The sequence below is a fragment of the Geotrypetes seraphini genome, chromosome 1 (genome assembly GCF_902459505.1).
Source record: "Geotrypetes seraphini chromosome 1, aGeoSer1.1, whole genome shotgun sequence".
NCBI lineage: Eukaryota > Metazoa > Chordata > Amphibia > Gymnophiona > Dermophiidae > Geotrypetes > Geotrypetes seraphini.
The window spans coordinates 50,039,572-50,056,518 of NC_047084.1; the positions used below are offsets into that span (position 1 = coordinate 50,039,572).

At 42.1% G+C, this 16,947-nt stretch overlaps 1 protein-coding gene across 3 annotated transcripts in view; it reads left to right on the forward strand.

Moving 5' to 3' along the window:
• IL6ST (interleukin 6 signal transducer) overlaps positions 1–16,947 on the forward strand; it is a 171,581-nt gene that overhangs the window by 46,113 nt on the left and 108,521 nt on the right. For all 3 annotated transcript variants that reach the window (XM_033931128.1, XM_033931119.1, XM_033931109.1), the window contains exon 7: positions 7,135–7,280. In XM_033931128.1, coding sequence (XP_033787019.1) covers positions 7,135–7,280 — 146 coding nt within the window. The remainder of the gene's footprint in view (positions 1–7,134; positions 7,281–16,947) is intronic.

Genomic DNA, 16,947 nt, shown 5'->3' on the forward strand with positions numbered 1-16,947 from the left:
CTTAGCCAGTATCTTTCTGCCAAAACACCGCTTCAGTAGTCACTTGGCTTAACATTTTCTTATACTGAAACTTTAACTGTTAAATATTTGTCATTTAATAACGGATCTGAATCAGTGTTATAGTAAAATTGAGCAATTAGAGCAGAAAGTTGAAACTAGTGGTGTCTTAACATAAGAACTGCCATCTCCGGATCAGACCTTCGGTCCATCAAGTCTGGCGATCCGCACACGCGGAGGCCCAGCCAGGTGTATACCTGGCGTAATTTTAGTCACCCATATCCCTCTATGCCTTTCGTAAGGAGATGTGCATCTAGTTTGCTTTTAAATCCTAGAACGGTGGATTCTGCAATAACCTCCTCTAGAGCATTCCAGATGTCCACCACTCGTTGCATGAAGCAGAACATCCTGATATTTGTCCTGGACTTGTCCCCCCTTAGCTTCAGTCCATGTCCTCTTGTCCGTGTCACATGGGACATTGTAAATAATTTTTTTTCCTGTTCTATTTTGTCGATTCCTTTCAGTATTTTGAAAGTCTCGATCATATCTCTCGAACATATAGATATATCAAACTGATAAACCAGAAACATCTGCATCACAACCTCCCTTCAGCAAAACAGAGAAGTAGTTAAAATATTTATAATCATCAATGCCTTGATCTTATGTTGCTGCTGTCTCTACACCCTGATCAAGAGCTGAAAACAGCGAGTGGTGTATCTTTCTGATCAGTACTAGAGGTTTCACTGACTGAGGCAGTGGTAAGCCTGCTATTTCTCTTGTCACTGCTGGGTTTTATCTAATGCCTGCCCATTAACCTCAATTCCTTCCAAAAATTTAGTCCTGGCTATGCCATTGTTCTAGATAGTTGGTGACAGTCAATAGCAGCAAATAGAAAAGTGCAATAAGTGTTAATGTTTGTACCTATAGTACAGTAGCTGATGATCTTGCTTCTTAAAAAAAAAAAAAAAAAAAGCTTTATAAGCTTCCCAGAAAGCAATATAGAAAGCCCTTCTGTTTTGCTGCTTTGAAAATAATCCTTTGTTATGGTAGTTAATCATTCAAAAAGTTACATAAGGACATAAGAATAGCCTTACTTGGTCAGACCAATGGTCCACCAAGCCCAGCAGGGATAACTGCATGATCTGAGATTAAGATACTATGAATACATGCCTGCTGAATCAGAAGGATCAAATCTTTGAAGCATAGAGACATAGAAAAATGAAGGCAGATAAAGACCATATGACATATCCTATGCCATCTCCCTTTCACTCCCTTAGAGATCTTATGTACTTGTTCTAAACTTGCTTGAATTCAGATACAGTTTTCATCTCCACCACCTCCACAATGAGGCCATTCCAGGAATTCACCACCCTTTCCATGAAAAAGTATTTTCTAAGGTTACTTTTGTATCTATCCCCTTTCACGTCCATCCTATGCCCCCTCATTTCAGAGCTTCCATTCAGTTGAAAGAGTCTCAACTCGTGCACATTTATGCTGCTTAGTGATTAAAGCTTCAGCTTCGGCACCCTGAAGTTGCGGGTTTAAGCCTAGCGCTGCTCCTTGTGACCCTGGGCAAGTCACTTGGGGGTGGGTGGAATTCTCTTACCGGCGCATTCATCGGCTGGCACCTCTGGATTCGGCACCAGTCGCAAGTCAATTACGCAATGGCACCAGTAAGAGAATCGAGGCTGATGTGAAAAATAAGCACTGGAAAAGTAGGCCAAGGTTAAACTGGCCTACATTTCCGGCGCCTAACTGTTCTATAAATTGCAGCAAGGGAGGTGCGTTCTGATGTCTATGGCTACTTCTGGCATTGGTCAATCCGCAGCCTTAGGTGCCAGAAGGCGTCTCCATAGCCGTGATTCCAATGCCGCTTTGGGAAGCAAAGGTAAGCTGCCGCATTTCCACTTTTAAGTGGGCTTTTAGAGCAGGGGGGCTCTTAAGTTAGTTGGTGATAGGATACCTGCCGCTGCCTAACTTTGGGGGTCTCATCGAGAATCCAACCCTTAACGCCCCATTGCCCCAGGTACATTAGATTGTGAGCCCACCGGGACAGTTAGGGAGAAAATACTTTGAGTACTTAAATGTAAACCGTTTAGGTTACAAGTGGTATAGAAATACTAAAAATAAAAATATCTCTCGTTCTCTCAGTTTCCGCAGCTGGCATTGTGCTTGTTGCAGGTTTCTGGGTCTCGCTGCGTCTTGTCAGGTAGAAATCGACGTTTCAGCCATCATGCTGTGGCTTTCTTCAGGGTATACTATGAGGTCTGCAGTTTGTCTTTGTAAATACAGTCAAACCTCAGTTTGCGAGTGTTTTGCAAGACGAGCAAAACATTCTTGCAAAACTTGTCTCGCAAACCGAGTGTTGACTCGATTTGCAAGCACCCCCCTGAAAACCGGCATCTCTCCCCCCCCCCCGCTCGCAAAGCCCCCCCCTGCTCGAACCGACTCCCCCCGCCCGAACAACTTGAACTTACCCCCCTGTCTGGCACCGGCACGCAGCCCACAGGATGGGCTGGTGCCGCTTGAAGATCTTCCTGCCTCTGCCGGGCCTTGAGCATGCATCTGCGCATGCTCAAGGCCTTCTAATTCTCCCTCTCGCCAAGAATCTCGGTGGCCCATAAGCTTTTTCTCTGCTTCTTCCTGTCCCCCGTGTTACTGGTTGCCTGCTTTCTTTTCCCTCAGAAAAACATTTAATCCATTTGTATACTGCCATTTTCTTCATAGCATTTTGCCCATAGACTTGAACTAACATGTCCCTGATTTCACTTCCAGTCTTACCAAGTTTAACAAGAAATTTCATGTTTGTTCGCTGCTCTGACATTCTCGTGACAAGCACACAAAAACATGCAATAGCAATAATGAATGCCACTCAGCAAGACACCATCACACATCGACACGAACACATCAGTAAGACACTGATATACCAAGGTTATGAAACCTTACCTTGCTGTTTGTACAGTGCTGCCAGCGTAAGCGCACAGTGGCAAGTTCACGAACTTAATTCTTAGACTTCATATGTTGATTTTCATTACAAACTGCAGTAACATTGCAATACATCTTAATGTGATTTAATGCAAGTCCTTCTATTGTCAATTGAGTAAACTAGAAGATTCTTTTTTTTAATCAAAGTTCACAAAGCGGTTAGCACAGGAATTAGTGTGTGCTAATAGCATTTTGGCTTCTAACAACATGCCTTGAATTCTCAAGTTAAGGGAGTAATTTTCTAAAGTTATTACTTGACTCAGGTACAAGCATGTGCAGGGGCAAGTTTTAAGAAGAGTGCAAACAGTTGCAATTTACATGCTTACTTTATAAAATACACTCATCAAAGGCCTAAATTTACTAACAATAGCAACTCAATCACTGTTGGCCGATTCTCTGGCCGATTTTCAAACAGCGATTGATTCACTATTAAGTTTGCACGCAAACCCACCCAGTAAGGCTATTCTTATGTTCTTATAACTCATCGCTCAGTGAGCAATTGAGACATGTGCAGAGCCCTAACAGTAGTGACAGGGGAAGCAGCCTCCTGTCACTGCTGTCGGGGCTTCTGATGGGATTTGTATTTTTTTTCATTTTTTTAATGGCACAGATATTTTGCGTGTATTACACACACAAAATATCTGTCCCATTAAAAAAAAAATTTTAATCCCCCACCGCCGACCTGTGACAAACGCACCCCCCTACAAACGCAGCAACCCACACATGGCAGAAGGGATTCCCACTCCTTCCTGCCATGGAGAACCTACCCTCCCTCCCCCAATAAAAACGGCAGGAGGGATGCCCCCTCTCTCTTATCTTTGACATTGGGAGCAGTGAAAAGGTTCTGGTCCCAATACTGCCTCACACGCTCTGTCGTTTGAAAGTCAGATGCATTTGGGGACAGTCTCTTTAGGAAGAAAGGACGCTCAAGCTCAGGTTTGTCCCAAAGAAATTGTCCATTTATTATGAGTTTTTCATCCATTTTAATAGCATTATACATGGGTCAGTTTTTTCAGCATAGGTCTGTAGGAAAGACCATATTTGGTAACGGGATACATTAGAAAGAGGTAGCAAACATATGGGGGGGTTTTAGTGGGAAGTTTCCATCTAAGGTCTAGCAATGTTTCTTATCTCTAAAGCACAAGATGTAAGACACAGAGCTCAGAACATAAAGAGAAAATGGCCTTGTGATTTCTTGGCACATGCAACCTGTTTTCAGCAGTTCAAATAAAAAACTTACAAGGAATATATGTGCCCCTTCAATCAGGAGGTACTAAAAACACCTCCTGCTCCTCCTCCGTGATGTCACTTAGCCTTAGACCCCTCCCCGGTGCATCATGTGATGCTCAGGGAGGGGCCTAAGGCCAGGATTGGTTCAGATGCCTCGGTCTCCTCCCTTGGGGGAGGGGCCTTAGGTGTCTGAGCCAATCAGGTCTGAGCCAATCAGGGACTTCCTTAAAACCCGATGCTAAATAGTCAAGCAATGTAAGTGAATCAATCGCTTGGCTATTTTGCATGGGGTTTTACTAATTTGCATGGCCGGATCGCATAATGGGCGATCGAGAGGAAAAACACGCAGTGGGCCGTTTTGTGAATCAGTTTGGTTAGCAGCAATCATTGCTAAACCTGTGAAAACAGGTTTAGCAACGATCGCTGACTTTAATGAATCTAGGCCAAAGTATAGTTTTACACATTTACCTTTACACTTGCTTCCAAGCAGGTGTAAATGTGTGCAGCTTTTTTTTAACTGCAAATTCTGCAGGATTACTGTTGGCATTATTGTAAGACAAAGGCACTTACTTGTCTCTATAAAATAGCTCATAAAAAGGCAATTTCTTGCCCTCTCAACTTTGTCAACATGTTAGAAAATTACCCTCAAGTTTCAAGTTTTATTATTTTTAATATACCGACCATCAGCAAGTATCTAGCCGGTTTACAATGCTATGTTAAAATAAAGAATTAAAATAATACTTATAAAAGGGGGAAAAGTGCACACTAAAGATGTTTTACAAATACAAACATGAAAGAAGGGGTTGAAGGAAAAAAGGGGGGTAGAGTTACATTGTTAGGAGTGGAGAGAGAATTTTTTTTTTTTTTGGTTGAAAAGAGAAGGGATAAAACATTAGGAATTGGGTCGCTTCTTAAAAGCGGTTGGTGGACTTAATGATGGGAAATTTAGGAGCTGTGCAAAGCATCTAGAAATAAGAACATTTTAGTTTAGTCGTGAATTTATCAAGGAGATTTTCATGGTGGAGTTGGGATGGCAAAGCATTCCATAAAGTTGGGGCGACTACGGAGAAGTTGATTTTCTTAGTAAAATAAAATTCTTTAATAGAGGGAACATGCAGAACAGGGTAGAGAATAGACATTGAATATGTGGGGCCTGGCCTTTCAATTAATGTGGTAGATAATGGCAATGCCACCTCCATGGATAGACTTGAATACATCATGTTAATTGTATTGTCATTGAATTACCTGTTTGGAAAGATGTTGAGAGCCCCCCAAAAAATTAGCACAGAGGTTTTGCATTTATTGCATGTTGATTTGGTAGTTAATATGCACCAACTGCAATACCTTAGCTGTACTTTAGTAAGTACTACCCTAAAGACATGGCTTCCTTTAAAGTTGTCAATGTGCAGTAGCAAGGTTTACGTTGGTGGAAAGCACTGAACATCTGGCAACGGCAAGAAGGTTTATTCGGATTAAGAACATTGTATCATCGGTTTCACTGAATAATGATCTGCGAGACATTGTCCAGATAAGCATTTTTTATTATCATTATAGTTTTGTATTCTACAAGCTATATGACAGTGATATATCAAAGTTAAGTTAAAAGGAGGTTTTTTTGGCCAGTGATAGAAGTTTGTAGGGGAGCTAATGTATTTATATAGCTCTTTCCTTCATAACCACAGAAGAGGCATATTCTTCGTAACTTCTGAGGCCTTTTTTCCTCCTTTAATTTGAGTTAAGTACAATTTAGGTAGACCTCAATATGGCAGTTATACTCGGCATTTAATGCTGGAGGATATATTGTGTTTATGATTTGATTGATTTTGCCAGTTCCTTCATTTTTTGGCTTGTCATGAATAAATCATGTCATAAAATTGTAAGCCCTCAGGGAATGAGGGAATTTCTTACTGTACCTGAATGTAGTTTGCCTTGAGCTACCAATGAAAAGGCATGAGCTAGATCCAAGCAAATATATATTGTGATTTGGTTTTATTTTGTGCATCTCTTTGGCTTGGGATTACATAAGCATAGAAAAGACATTTTTAAATTTGAATAAATGCTTTAGAATATGTTAAGTATTTTAAATTATCTTTTTAAAATTATATTATAATAATAATAACTTTATTTTTCTATACCGCCATAGTCAAAATGACTTCTAGGCGGTTTACATTGAAAGAAGGCTGGACAATCAGCGAAGGAGAGAAATGTTACATAAGAAATAGGAGTTGCATGAGGAATTACATCAGGTTTGCCAAGGAGAAATATCATAGTGAGAAAAGCTCATCTGTTTAGGCGATGAATTTGTCAAATAGAACGGTTTTAATTGATTTTCAGAATGTGCCGTAGGTCTGCCTGGCTCTGTTTATGTAGTTTCCCAGCCAGGATTGCTGTCTGCTTGCTTGGAACATGAAGGTTCTGTCCAGAAAGGATTTGTATTTGCAGCCTGTGATTTTGGGTATGTAAAGATGTTTCTGTTTCTGGTTGTTCGTGTGGGGTTGTGAAGTGTGGTAGCAGGTAGGACGGTTTGACACAGATACATGCAAACTTGAACAGTATTTGTGCCTCCACTGGCAACCAGTGTAATTTTGTTGTAGTAGGAGCTAATATAGTCTTTTTTCCTCAGTCCAAAGATTAAGCGAACTGCAGTATTAAGCGAACTGCACTATTCTTTAATTTTTGTACTGTTTTTTTTTGGGGGGATACCCAGGTAGATGATGTTGCAGTAATCCAGGATAGATAGGATTAGCGACTGCACCAGTAATCTAAAGGATGTTGTGTCGAAGAATTTTTTAATAGTCCTTAGTTTCCACAGCGTGTAAAAACATTTCTTCACCAGTAAGTTGTGTGATCAGCCATGGTTAAGTGTGTGTCTAGTGTGATACCCAGTATTTTTATAACTGATATTCTGATTATTTTCTTCAGTAAAGCCCAATCCACCAGTTATCGAAAAAGTGATATGCTTTGAAAATGCCTTGAAAATAGTGTGGAAGAACCCATTAGATGAAGTTATGGTGGCACTCAAGTATAATATTCGATACAAAGTCACTGGCAGCATGACTTGGACTAAGGTAACCATGCCTTATTTTTTTTCTTAAATCATATAATTTTTAGAAACAAAAAACATAATACAACAGTAAAATGTAGTAAGTAAGCTGTAAAGTCTAGCTCAAAAAGGAGATATCTGTAGATTAATTAGTGTGAGCATCAACTTTTTTGAGTAAACCAGAAGCCACTTTCAACAAGAAAAATATTACGGTTCCTGCTTAGAATTACTTCTATACAATTTTATTTAAAAAAACAAAACATGTTGCTAGTTATCTTGTACCCTTTTCCTGTTATCCTGTATCCTTTTCCTATAGATGAGATCTCACAAACTGCAAAACATAATTTTAAAAAAGAGATTTTGAACCTTACCCTGGTAAACTCTTTTCCAATAGATAGGTGAGACATTCTAGAGCAGTGGTCTCAAACTCAAACCCTTTGCAGGGCCACATTTTGGATTGTAGGTACTTGGAGGGCCGCAGAAAAAAATAGTTAATGTCTTATTAAAGAAATGACAATTTTGCATGAGGACTCTATAGTTTATAAATCTTTCCTTTTGGCTAAGTCTTAATAATAATATTGTAATTTAAAGCTAAAGAGACATGATCAAGAAACTGTTTTATTTTACTTTTGTGATTATGATAAACATACTGAGGGCCTCAAAATAGTACCTGGCGGGCCGCATGTGGCCCCCGGGCCGCGGGTTTGAGACCACTGTTCTAGACAGATGGGTAGTGTCCCCATGACCACGTGCCATTTGCAGAAGCAATATACAATAGATTTTTCCTTTTGCGACTGATGTACTTCACTGGGCTCCTTAGCTCCATTTGCAGTTAGTACCCAAGCACTGAGTGCCACCTAATTTATTTATTTATTTAGTCAAATTTCTAGACCATCCTCCCAGAAGAGCCCAGAACGGGTTACAAGTTTACATACACAGTAGAAGGTTTAGCAACAAGATTATAACTTCGTATACAGCAGATAGACAGAACAACTAATCAAAAGGATGAAGAGCAGTAGTAGAAATTCCTATGTACATGTTTTGAGTACTGGGCACAGTAACATGGCAAACGATGGGCAACAAGGATATAAATTCACATATAAGATATTCAGAACAGTAGATTAAAGGGAAGAACAGCAGCAGCGGGATAATTCTTATGAACTGTATGGAGAGATTAATACAAGATTTGGAGGCTGAGCACAGTAGCATGGCAACCGCTAGGCCCTATAAGTAAAGCAGCTAGAATTAAAATACATTTGAAATATAGGACAGATTTTGGCATTTATGGTTTGGGTACATTTAGTGGGGAGAAAAGATCTTGCTTAGTTTCGCACCGAGTGTGAAGTAGAGGCACCTGTAGTAAACAAGCTCAGAAACAACTGTTCTGCTCAAGAAGTAAAATCAAACAGTAACATAGTAGATGACAGCAGATAAAGACCCGAATGGTCCATCCAGACTGCCCAACCTGATTCAATTTAAATTTTTAAATTTTTTTCTTAGCTATTTCTGGGCAAAAATCCAAAGCTCTACCTGATACTTTGCTTGGGTTCCAACTGCCGAAATCTCTGTTAAAACCTACTCCAGCCCATCTACACCCTCCCAGCCACTGAAGCCCTCCCCAGTCCATCCCCCACCAAATGGCCATACACAGACCGTGCAAGTGTGCCCAGTACTGGCCTTAGTTCAATATTTAATATTATTTTCTGATTCTAGATCCTCTGTGTTCATCCCACGCTTCTTTGAACTCAGTCACAGTTTTACTCTCCACCACCTCTCTCGGGAGTACATTCCAGGCATCCACCATCCTCTCCGTAAAGTAGAATTTCCTAACATTGCCTTTGAATCTACCACCCCTCAACCTCAAATTATGTCCTCTGGTTTTACCATTTTCCTTTCTCTGGAAAAGATTTTGTTCTACGTTAATACCCTTCAAGTATTTGAACGTCTGAATCATATCTCCCCTGTCTCTCTTTTCCTCTAGGATATACATATTCAGGGCTTCCAGTCTCTCCTCATACATTTTATGGCACAAGCCTCCTATCGTTTTCATCACCCTCCTCTGGACCGCTTCAAGTCTTCTTATGTCCTTCACCAGATACGGTCTCCAAAACTAAACACAATACTAAACACAATACTCCAAGTGGGGCCTTACCAATGATCTGTACAGGGGCATCAACACCTTCTTCCTTCTACTGGCTACGCCTCTCTTTATACAGCCCAGCATCCTTCTGGCAGCAGCCACTGCCTTGTCACACTGTTTTTTCGCCTTTAGATCTTTGGACACTATCACCCCAAGGTCCCTCTCCCCATCCGTGCATATCAGCTTCTCACCACCCAACATATACGGTTCCTTCCGATTATTAATCCCCAAATGCATTACTCTGCATTTCTTTGCATTGAATTTTAGTTGCCAGGCATTAGACCATTCCTCTAACTTTTGCAGATCCTTTTTCATATTTTCCACTCCCTCTTCGGTGTCTACTCTGTTACAAATCTTGGTATCATCTGCAAAAAGGCACACTTTTCCTTCTAACCCTTCAGTAATGTCACTCACAAACATATTGAACAGGATTGGCCTCAGCACCGAACCCTGAGGGACTCCACTACTCACCTTTCCTTCCTCCGTGCGACTTCCATTAACCACCACCCTCTGGCGTCTGTCCGACAGCCAGTTTCTAACCCAGTTCACCACTTTGAGTCCTAACTTCAGCCCTTCAAGTTTGTTCAACAGTCTCCTATGAGGAACTGTATCAAAGGCTTTGCTGAAATCTTAAGTAAATTACATCTAGCATATGTCCTTGATCCAGCTCTCTGGTCACCCAATCAAAAAATTCAATCAGGTTCGTTTGGCACGATTTACCTTTTGTAAAGCCATGTTGCCTCGGATCCTGTAACCCAGTGTTCTTCAACCACTGGTCCATGGACCAGTGCCGGTCCATGGACCAGTGCCGGTCCACAGAAATTTCCTGCCGGTCCACAGGGCCAGGCCCAAAACAGTGTTCTTCAACCGCCGGTCCACAGTGCAATCGATGCGGCATTATCTTCAAGCCAGTTCCCTCTTCCTAACTGATTCAGTGCACAAAGCCATGGGCAATGGTTCCTATGGGCATCCTGCGCCTGAACTGGAAGCCTTCTCTCTGACATTGCAATGTCAGAGGGAAGGCTTCCAGATGAGGCACAGGACGTGCAAGATGTAATTAGTACTATTATGGGGGCGGGGTCTGGGGTGGAGATTGGGTAGAGATGGGCGGGGTCTGGCCCACGACTTAGCCCAGTGTTCTTCAATCGCCGGTCCACGGACTGATGCCGGTCCACAGAATAATTATTTTATTTCTACCGGTCCATAGGTATAAAAAGGTTGAAAAACACTGCTGTAACCCATTAGATTCAAGGAAGTACACCATCCTTTCTTTCAGCAACACTTTCATTATTTTTCCAACAACTGAAGTGAGGCTCTGTAGTTTCTTGCTTCATCCCTGTGACCACTTTTGTGAATAGGGACCACATCCGCTCTCCTTCAATCCCTAGGAACCACTCCCGTCTCCAGAGATTTGTTGAACAAGTATTTAATAGGACTCGCCAGAACCTCTCTGAGCTCCCATAGTATCCTGGGATGGATCCCGTCTGGTCCCATTGCCTTGTCCACCTTCAGTTTTTCAAGTTGCTCATAAACACTCTCCTCCGTGAACGGCGCAGAATCCACTCCATTTTCTCGTGTAACTTTGCCAGACAATCTCAGTCCTTCTCCAGGATTTTCTTCTGTGAACACAGAACAGAAGTATTTGTTTAGCACATTTGCTTTTTCCTCATCACTCTCCACATATCGGTTCCCAGCATCTTTTAGTTTAGCAATTCCATTTTTCATCTTCCATTTAATATCTGAAAAAATTTTTGTCTCCCTTTTTTACATTTTTAGCCATTTGTTCTTCCGCCTGTACTTTCACCAGACGTATCTCTCTCTTGGCTTCTTTCAGTTTCACCCTGTAGTCCTTTCTGCTCTCCTCTTGTTTTTTTTTATATTTCACGAACGCCAACTCTTTCGCCTTTATTTTCTCAGCCACTAGGTTGGAGAACCATATCGGCTTCCTTTTTCTCTTGTTTTTATTGATTTTCTTCACATAAAGGTCCGTAGCCATTTTTATCGCTCCTTTCAGCTTAAGCCACTGTCTTTCCACTTCTCTTATGTCCTCCCATCCTAACAGCTTCAGGTACTCTCCCATTGCATTAAAGTCTGTATGTTTGAAATCTAGGACTTTAAATATCGTGCGTCTACGCTTCACTTTAGCCGTTATATCAAACTAAACCGTTTGATAATCGCTACTTCCCAGGTGAGCACCCACTCGAACATTAGAGATACTCTCTCCATTTGTAAGGACCAGCTCCAATATCGCTTTTTCCCTTGTGGGTTCCGTCACCATTTGTCTGAGCAGAGCCTCTTGAAAGGCATCCACAATCTCCCTGCTTCTTTCCGATTCCGCAGACGGAACATTCCAGTCCGCATCCGGCAGGTTGAAATCTTTTAACAGCAGAACCTTCCTCTTTCCACAATCAGATCCTTATCAATTTGCTGTGATTGAGTCGGAGGTCTGTAGACTACACCCACGTAGATAGAAGTTCCATCTTCTCTTTTCAGAGCAATCCATATCGCTTCTTCCTCTCCCCAGGTTCCTTGCATTTCAGTCGTTTGGATATTGATCTTTACATAGAGAGCTACTCCTCCACCTTTTTGACCATCTCTGTCCTTCCTAAAAAGATTATATCCCGGTATGTTTGCATCCTATCCATGTGATTCACTGAACCATGTCTCTGTGATAGCGACAATATCTGGATCTGCCTCTAACATCAGGGCTTGCAGATCATGAACTTTGTTACTTAGACTGCAAGCATTTGTGGTCATCGCTTTCCAGCTGTTTTTCAGTGGTAATCTCCTTTTTCTTATAGATTTTTGTTTCGTTTCACTTTCCGTTCCAGTACTAAGAAATGAATTGCTGATATTGTTTATGTTGCAATCTTTACTACTATCACATCTTTTCTTTTGCCGGGGGTGGTCTCTATAATTGTCCTTCATACATACACCACCCCCTCCTTCTAGTTTAAATGCCTTGAAACATATTGTCTAAATTTCTCTGCAAGGTTTCTTTTTCCTGTTATAGTAATATGTAGCCCATCAGTGCAATATAGCTTCTTGTCCTTCCATGTATTTCCCCATCCTCCTATGTATCTGAAGCCTTCTTGATGACACCAGGCTTTGAGCCATCTATTAAAGTCCTCTGTGTTTTTCACTCTTTGCTCTCCCTTTCCATATGCAGGCAGTATTTCAGAAAAAGCTAAAGTCTTTACAAAAGGTTTCACGCCCTCACCAAGCTCCCGAAAAGCTTTCTGTGCTGCAAGTGTGGAGTTGTTGGCCAGATCATTTGTTCCCAGATGGATAACAAACATCAGTGTTAAAATCCTTAGTTTCTTCCTTAATTATAGTCTGTATTTGCCTGGAACTCCTGGTAGCTGAGGATCCTGGAAGACTTTTCACTATTTTGGTCTCCTCGCCTTGTGTTCCAAGGTTAATGCCTCTGATGATGGAATCCCCCAACAGTAATAGTTTTCTGTTTTTGGCTTTTTTATTTGTGCTTAGGGTGCGCTTGTTCTCTTGAGTTACCTTCATTGGTTCCAGTCCCACCTCCCTTCTGTTTTCTTGAGTATCGCAGTGCACTAGTGGAACGAAGGAATTCTGTAGAGGTAATATTAGTGAAGGTGTTAACTGCCAACAAAGGTTTCAAAAAAAGCTCAGAAACTACTCCCATACAAAATGGAAACCTACTATACGCGCTTGTACTATCCCGTTTAGATTACTGCAACGCTCTACTAGTGGGCTTACCAGCAAAAACACTTTCCTGTCTACAAGGTGTGCAAAATGCTGCAATCCAACTCCTAAAAAATTTGGGCTTCCGCAACCATGTCACCCCTGCACTAACATCCATGCACTGGCTGCCTTTCCAAAAACGATGCACCTTGAAATTACGTCCTCAACCGATCACTGATATCCCAAACAGAAATACGGCTGGTCCTGCCACCAGGCTGCTCACTCACGTCTGAGACAGCCCTAATATGCTCATATTCTCATTACATACCCAGAATGTGGCACATCATTCCCCCCCGCCCCCCCCTCCCCCATATCCATTAGATCACTAGACAGTCTTTGGAACTTCAGAAAAGCCGTGAAAACCTTCCTCTTTATAAACCCAGCTCCTTGAAGACCTACATCTACACCCCGGATAGATGGAATCCCAAAGACATCACCTAATATACCAAACGGAATCTCACTAAAACTCGCATGCCACCACAAATATAACCTGAATTACTACCACATTCTCTGACAACAAAGATGCATCCATTTGCAAAGAAAAGCTATTTCACTTCCTAGTATATCTACACTGAAAATGCTGCAATTGAAACCACCCTATGTCCACTAAGTCTGTATTTGTAAGTCTGCATATTATGTCTATACTGTAATTGCTGTAATCTAAACCCCTTTGTCCATGCTATAAATGCTATAAAGTGTATGTCTCACTAAAATTTGTCCTACCCATACTATGAATGTACTCCTGTAACCCATTCTGGGCTCCCTTGGGAGGACGGGCTAAATAAATGACTAAATAAATATACAGTATTCTTCCCAGCCCCCAAGGGCTGACAGACATCCAAGAATCAGCTTGGAGAAGCATAAACAGTAAGCAGGTGCAGGAAGGACAGGCGGGAGTCTAGAATGTCTCACCTATATACTGGAAAAGAGCTTACCAGTGTTCGGGCAGCACCGGCACTATAGCTTGAATATCCAGCAAGTGCTGAACGGTGGCTTGAACCTTGAGCATTTTGTCTGGGCAACCTGTAGGAGAGTTCACAAACCAATCCGCCAGATCCGGGCAAATTCCAGCCTGTAGCCCAACCAAATAATGTCCAAGACTCACTGGTTGGATGAAGTGTGAATCCAGGCAGGAAGAAATGCTGAGAGCCTGCCCTCTGTTTTTAGAGGGGTATACCTCGGCCAGGTATTATTGTGCCTTTTTGGCAGAGGGCGCAGAACGGAAGGCTGGGATCGCCTGTAACCAGCGTATTGTTGTCAGGAACCCTAGCAATATCTCTGTGACATGGCACTTGCAGACCACCGGGAGCCACAAAAATTAGAGCAACCAGAATCTCTAAAGGTCCTGGGACTGCTATCGGGCAGAGTCTTAGGACAACGGTCCACCACAAGAGGCCATGAGGTCGGACAAGCCTTTGCCAAACAATAACTACCCCTTAAAGGGAAGTCTAGCCAAAGTAGCTTTGGAAGTAGGTTAACCAGCCCATTGTCTGATCCAGAGCAACCTATGAGCAGAGGTGGAGTACGCTGACACCTTTGCCAAAACTTGCATAAGGTCATACAATGCATCAGCAATATAATCTGTCCCAGCCAAAAGAAGTTGAGGATGAGGATCCACAGCCTCACTCTCCAGGGTGCTCAGTTGAAAGAGACAGGCGCATGCAACAAAGGACGCTGTCAAGCAGCTTTGATGCCTAGAACAGCTGCATCAATGAGTCTCTGGAGGACCACATCCACATGACAGTCCTGCATATCTTTTAGCACCACACCAACTTCACTAGGTAGAGATGTGCGTTAGTCATCTGCGCAAAAGCTGTTGACTTTCCTGTGCAAGAGGATACAAGCGTGACATGGCTCTGGCAATTTTAAGAGCCCCTTCTGGAGAGATATACTGCTCTGAGACCAGAATGCTCATATTAGGGTGCCAGGGAAAGGTAGCGCACACCACAAAGCCAGGGGGGCGAAGAGGACAAAGCCGGTTGAGTGACTAAATCCAACTCCTGCAATGATTCAGAAATAAGATCCAACAAAGCCGCAGACTTGAATAAATGCAGAACTGTGGGATCATCCCCAGGTTCCACAACCCCAGAAGGATTTGAAGATCCCATACACAGTCCCTGATCTTCCATCCCGGAAAGTGCTGCGCCTGTAAATAAGGGGTCAGCAAGCTGGTCATCCTCATCAAGATCCCCTAGATCAGGCAGCACAAGAACAGCGGCTGGTTGAGCCAAGGACGTGTTCAAAGGAGCAGCGCCGCTGAAAGAAGCCTCGGAGGCGGAATGGGACTGCACAGGGGGAGAATGCCAGCTTTGAAACTCGTTCCACAAATATTTCATAAAGACCAAACAAGCATCCAGCTCCTGGGGTGTAGAATCGCTCTTTGATGACTTAACTTTGCATTTCTTAAGCTGCAGAGGGTCCACAGCCATTACATGGAACTAGTAACCATGCCAAGCCCTGAAAGTATAGAAGGCCACCCCATCGGGCTATCCCAAGTGTTTAATCGCCTGCTTCAGTAGGGGAGAATATAAGCTTGATGCAGCCACCACTCCCAACTGCGGCACGTGACGCTCTAAAAGTGTTAATTTGCACAATCCTGGCAAGAATCCACATGAAAAGAGCCCAAGGACGCCATCCCAAACAGTCTTGAGGTAAAAATTTCAGTTTTGGAGAAGTAGGGAACTTTAGAAAAAAAGATCACTAAAAGTCCAAGATGGCCGCCGTCGAGAAACTTGGTTTAAAACCAAAATATTTTTTACATTTACCAAAGTAAAAAAAAACCAAACTGTGATTTTAGGATTTTTCAGGTGGGGGAACACAGGAGGACATGCAGATACCGTGAAAAACCCCACTTCAAACCTTCCCCTAATTCACCTCGCAGGCTGTAACAGCCTGTACTCACTGTGACGTGTTTGTGGATTTGTGCTGCAGTCTGCCTCTGCTCTCTAACAGTATCTGGATGAGAGAATCACTGCCTTATGAGACCACTTCAGGGATGGCCCTGAGCTCTAAAGAAAACTATGCAGGCTGACTAACAGGTACCCACTGGGACTGGCCTGTCAGCTACAGACCGAAGTCTGTGTTTTCAAAAGCATCCAGAGCTGAAAAAACGCTCCGTGCCATAAATGAATAAAATAATAAATAGTAGAGAAGAGAACAGTCACTCCTGCAGGCATGTGTGCAGAAGGAAAGAACTGCAGGTGGAGCTAAGGAGCCCAGTGAAGTCCAGCAGAGGCAAAAGGAAAAATCCAGAGTGGATTCCTTCTGCAGATGACATGCAGTCATAGGGACACTACCCATCTGTCTAGAATGTCTCACCTATTGCAATGGAATAATAATCTTTATCCTCCATCTTTTGGAGTCATGGGTATCATAATACCTTTCTTTTGTTTCCTTTGACAATAAAAAGAAATGTCAGCAGAAGGGCAACAGTCTGTTTTCAAGAACCAGAAGCTCCCATGATGCATTACAGGAGATGTGTTCTGTAGGATAATATGACAAAGGAGCATCCATAAAAATGCTCAACTGCTTTAAATGCACATTTAAATGTGCTTTAAATGCACATTTAAAGCACAACTCATAGATCATAATATATTCAAAGTCAATGATATTTATTTCAAATATAATCTTTTGTAATGGGCCATCGGAAGAGCAAACTCCTATATGTGTTCAGAAGAACTGTTGCAGGTAATTCAGTATCAATCATTATTTTTAAAAATTAAAATCAATATTTATATTTAAGTGTCAAAATATGATCAAAATATACTTTTATCTGAATTCTCAGAGTTCATGTTGTTATTCCAGATCATACATACTCTCCACTAAGGTCTCCTTT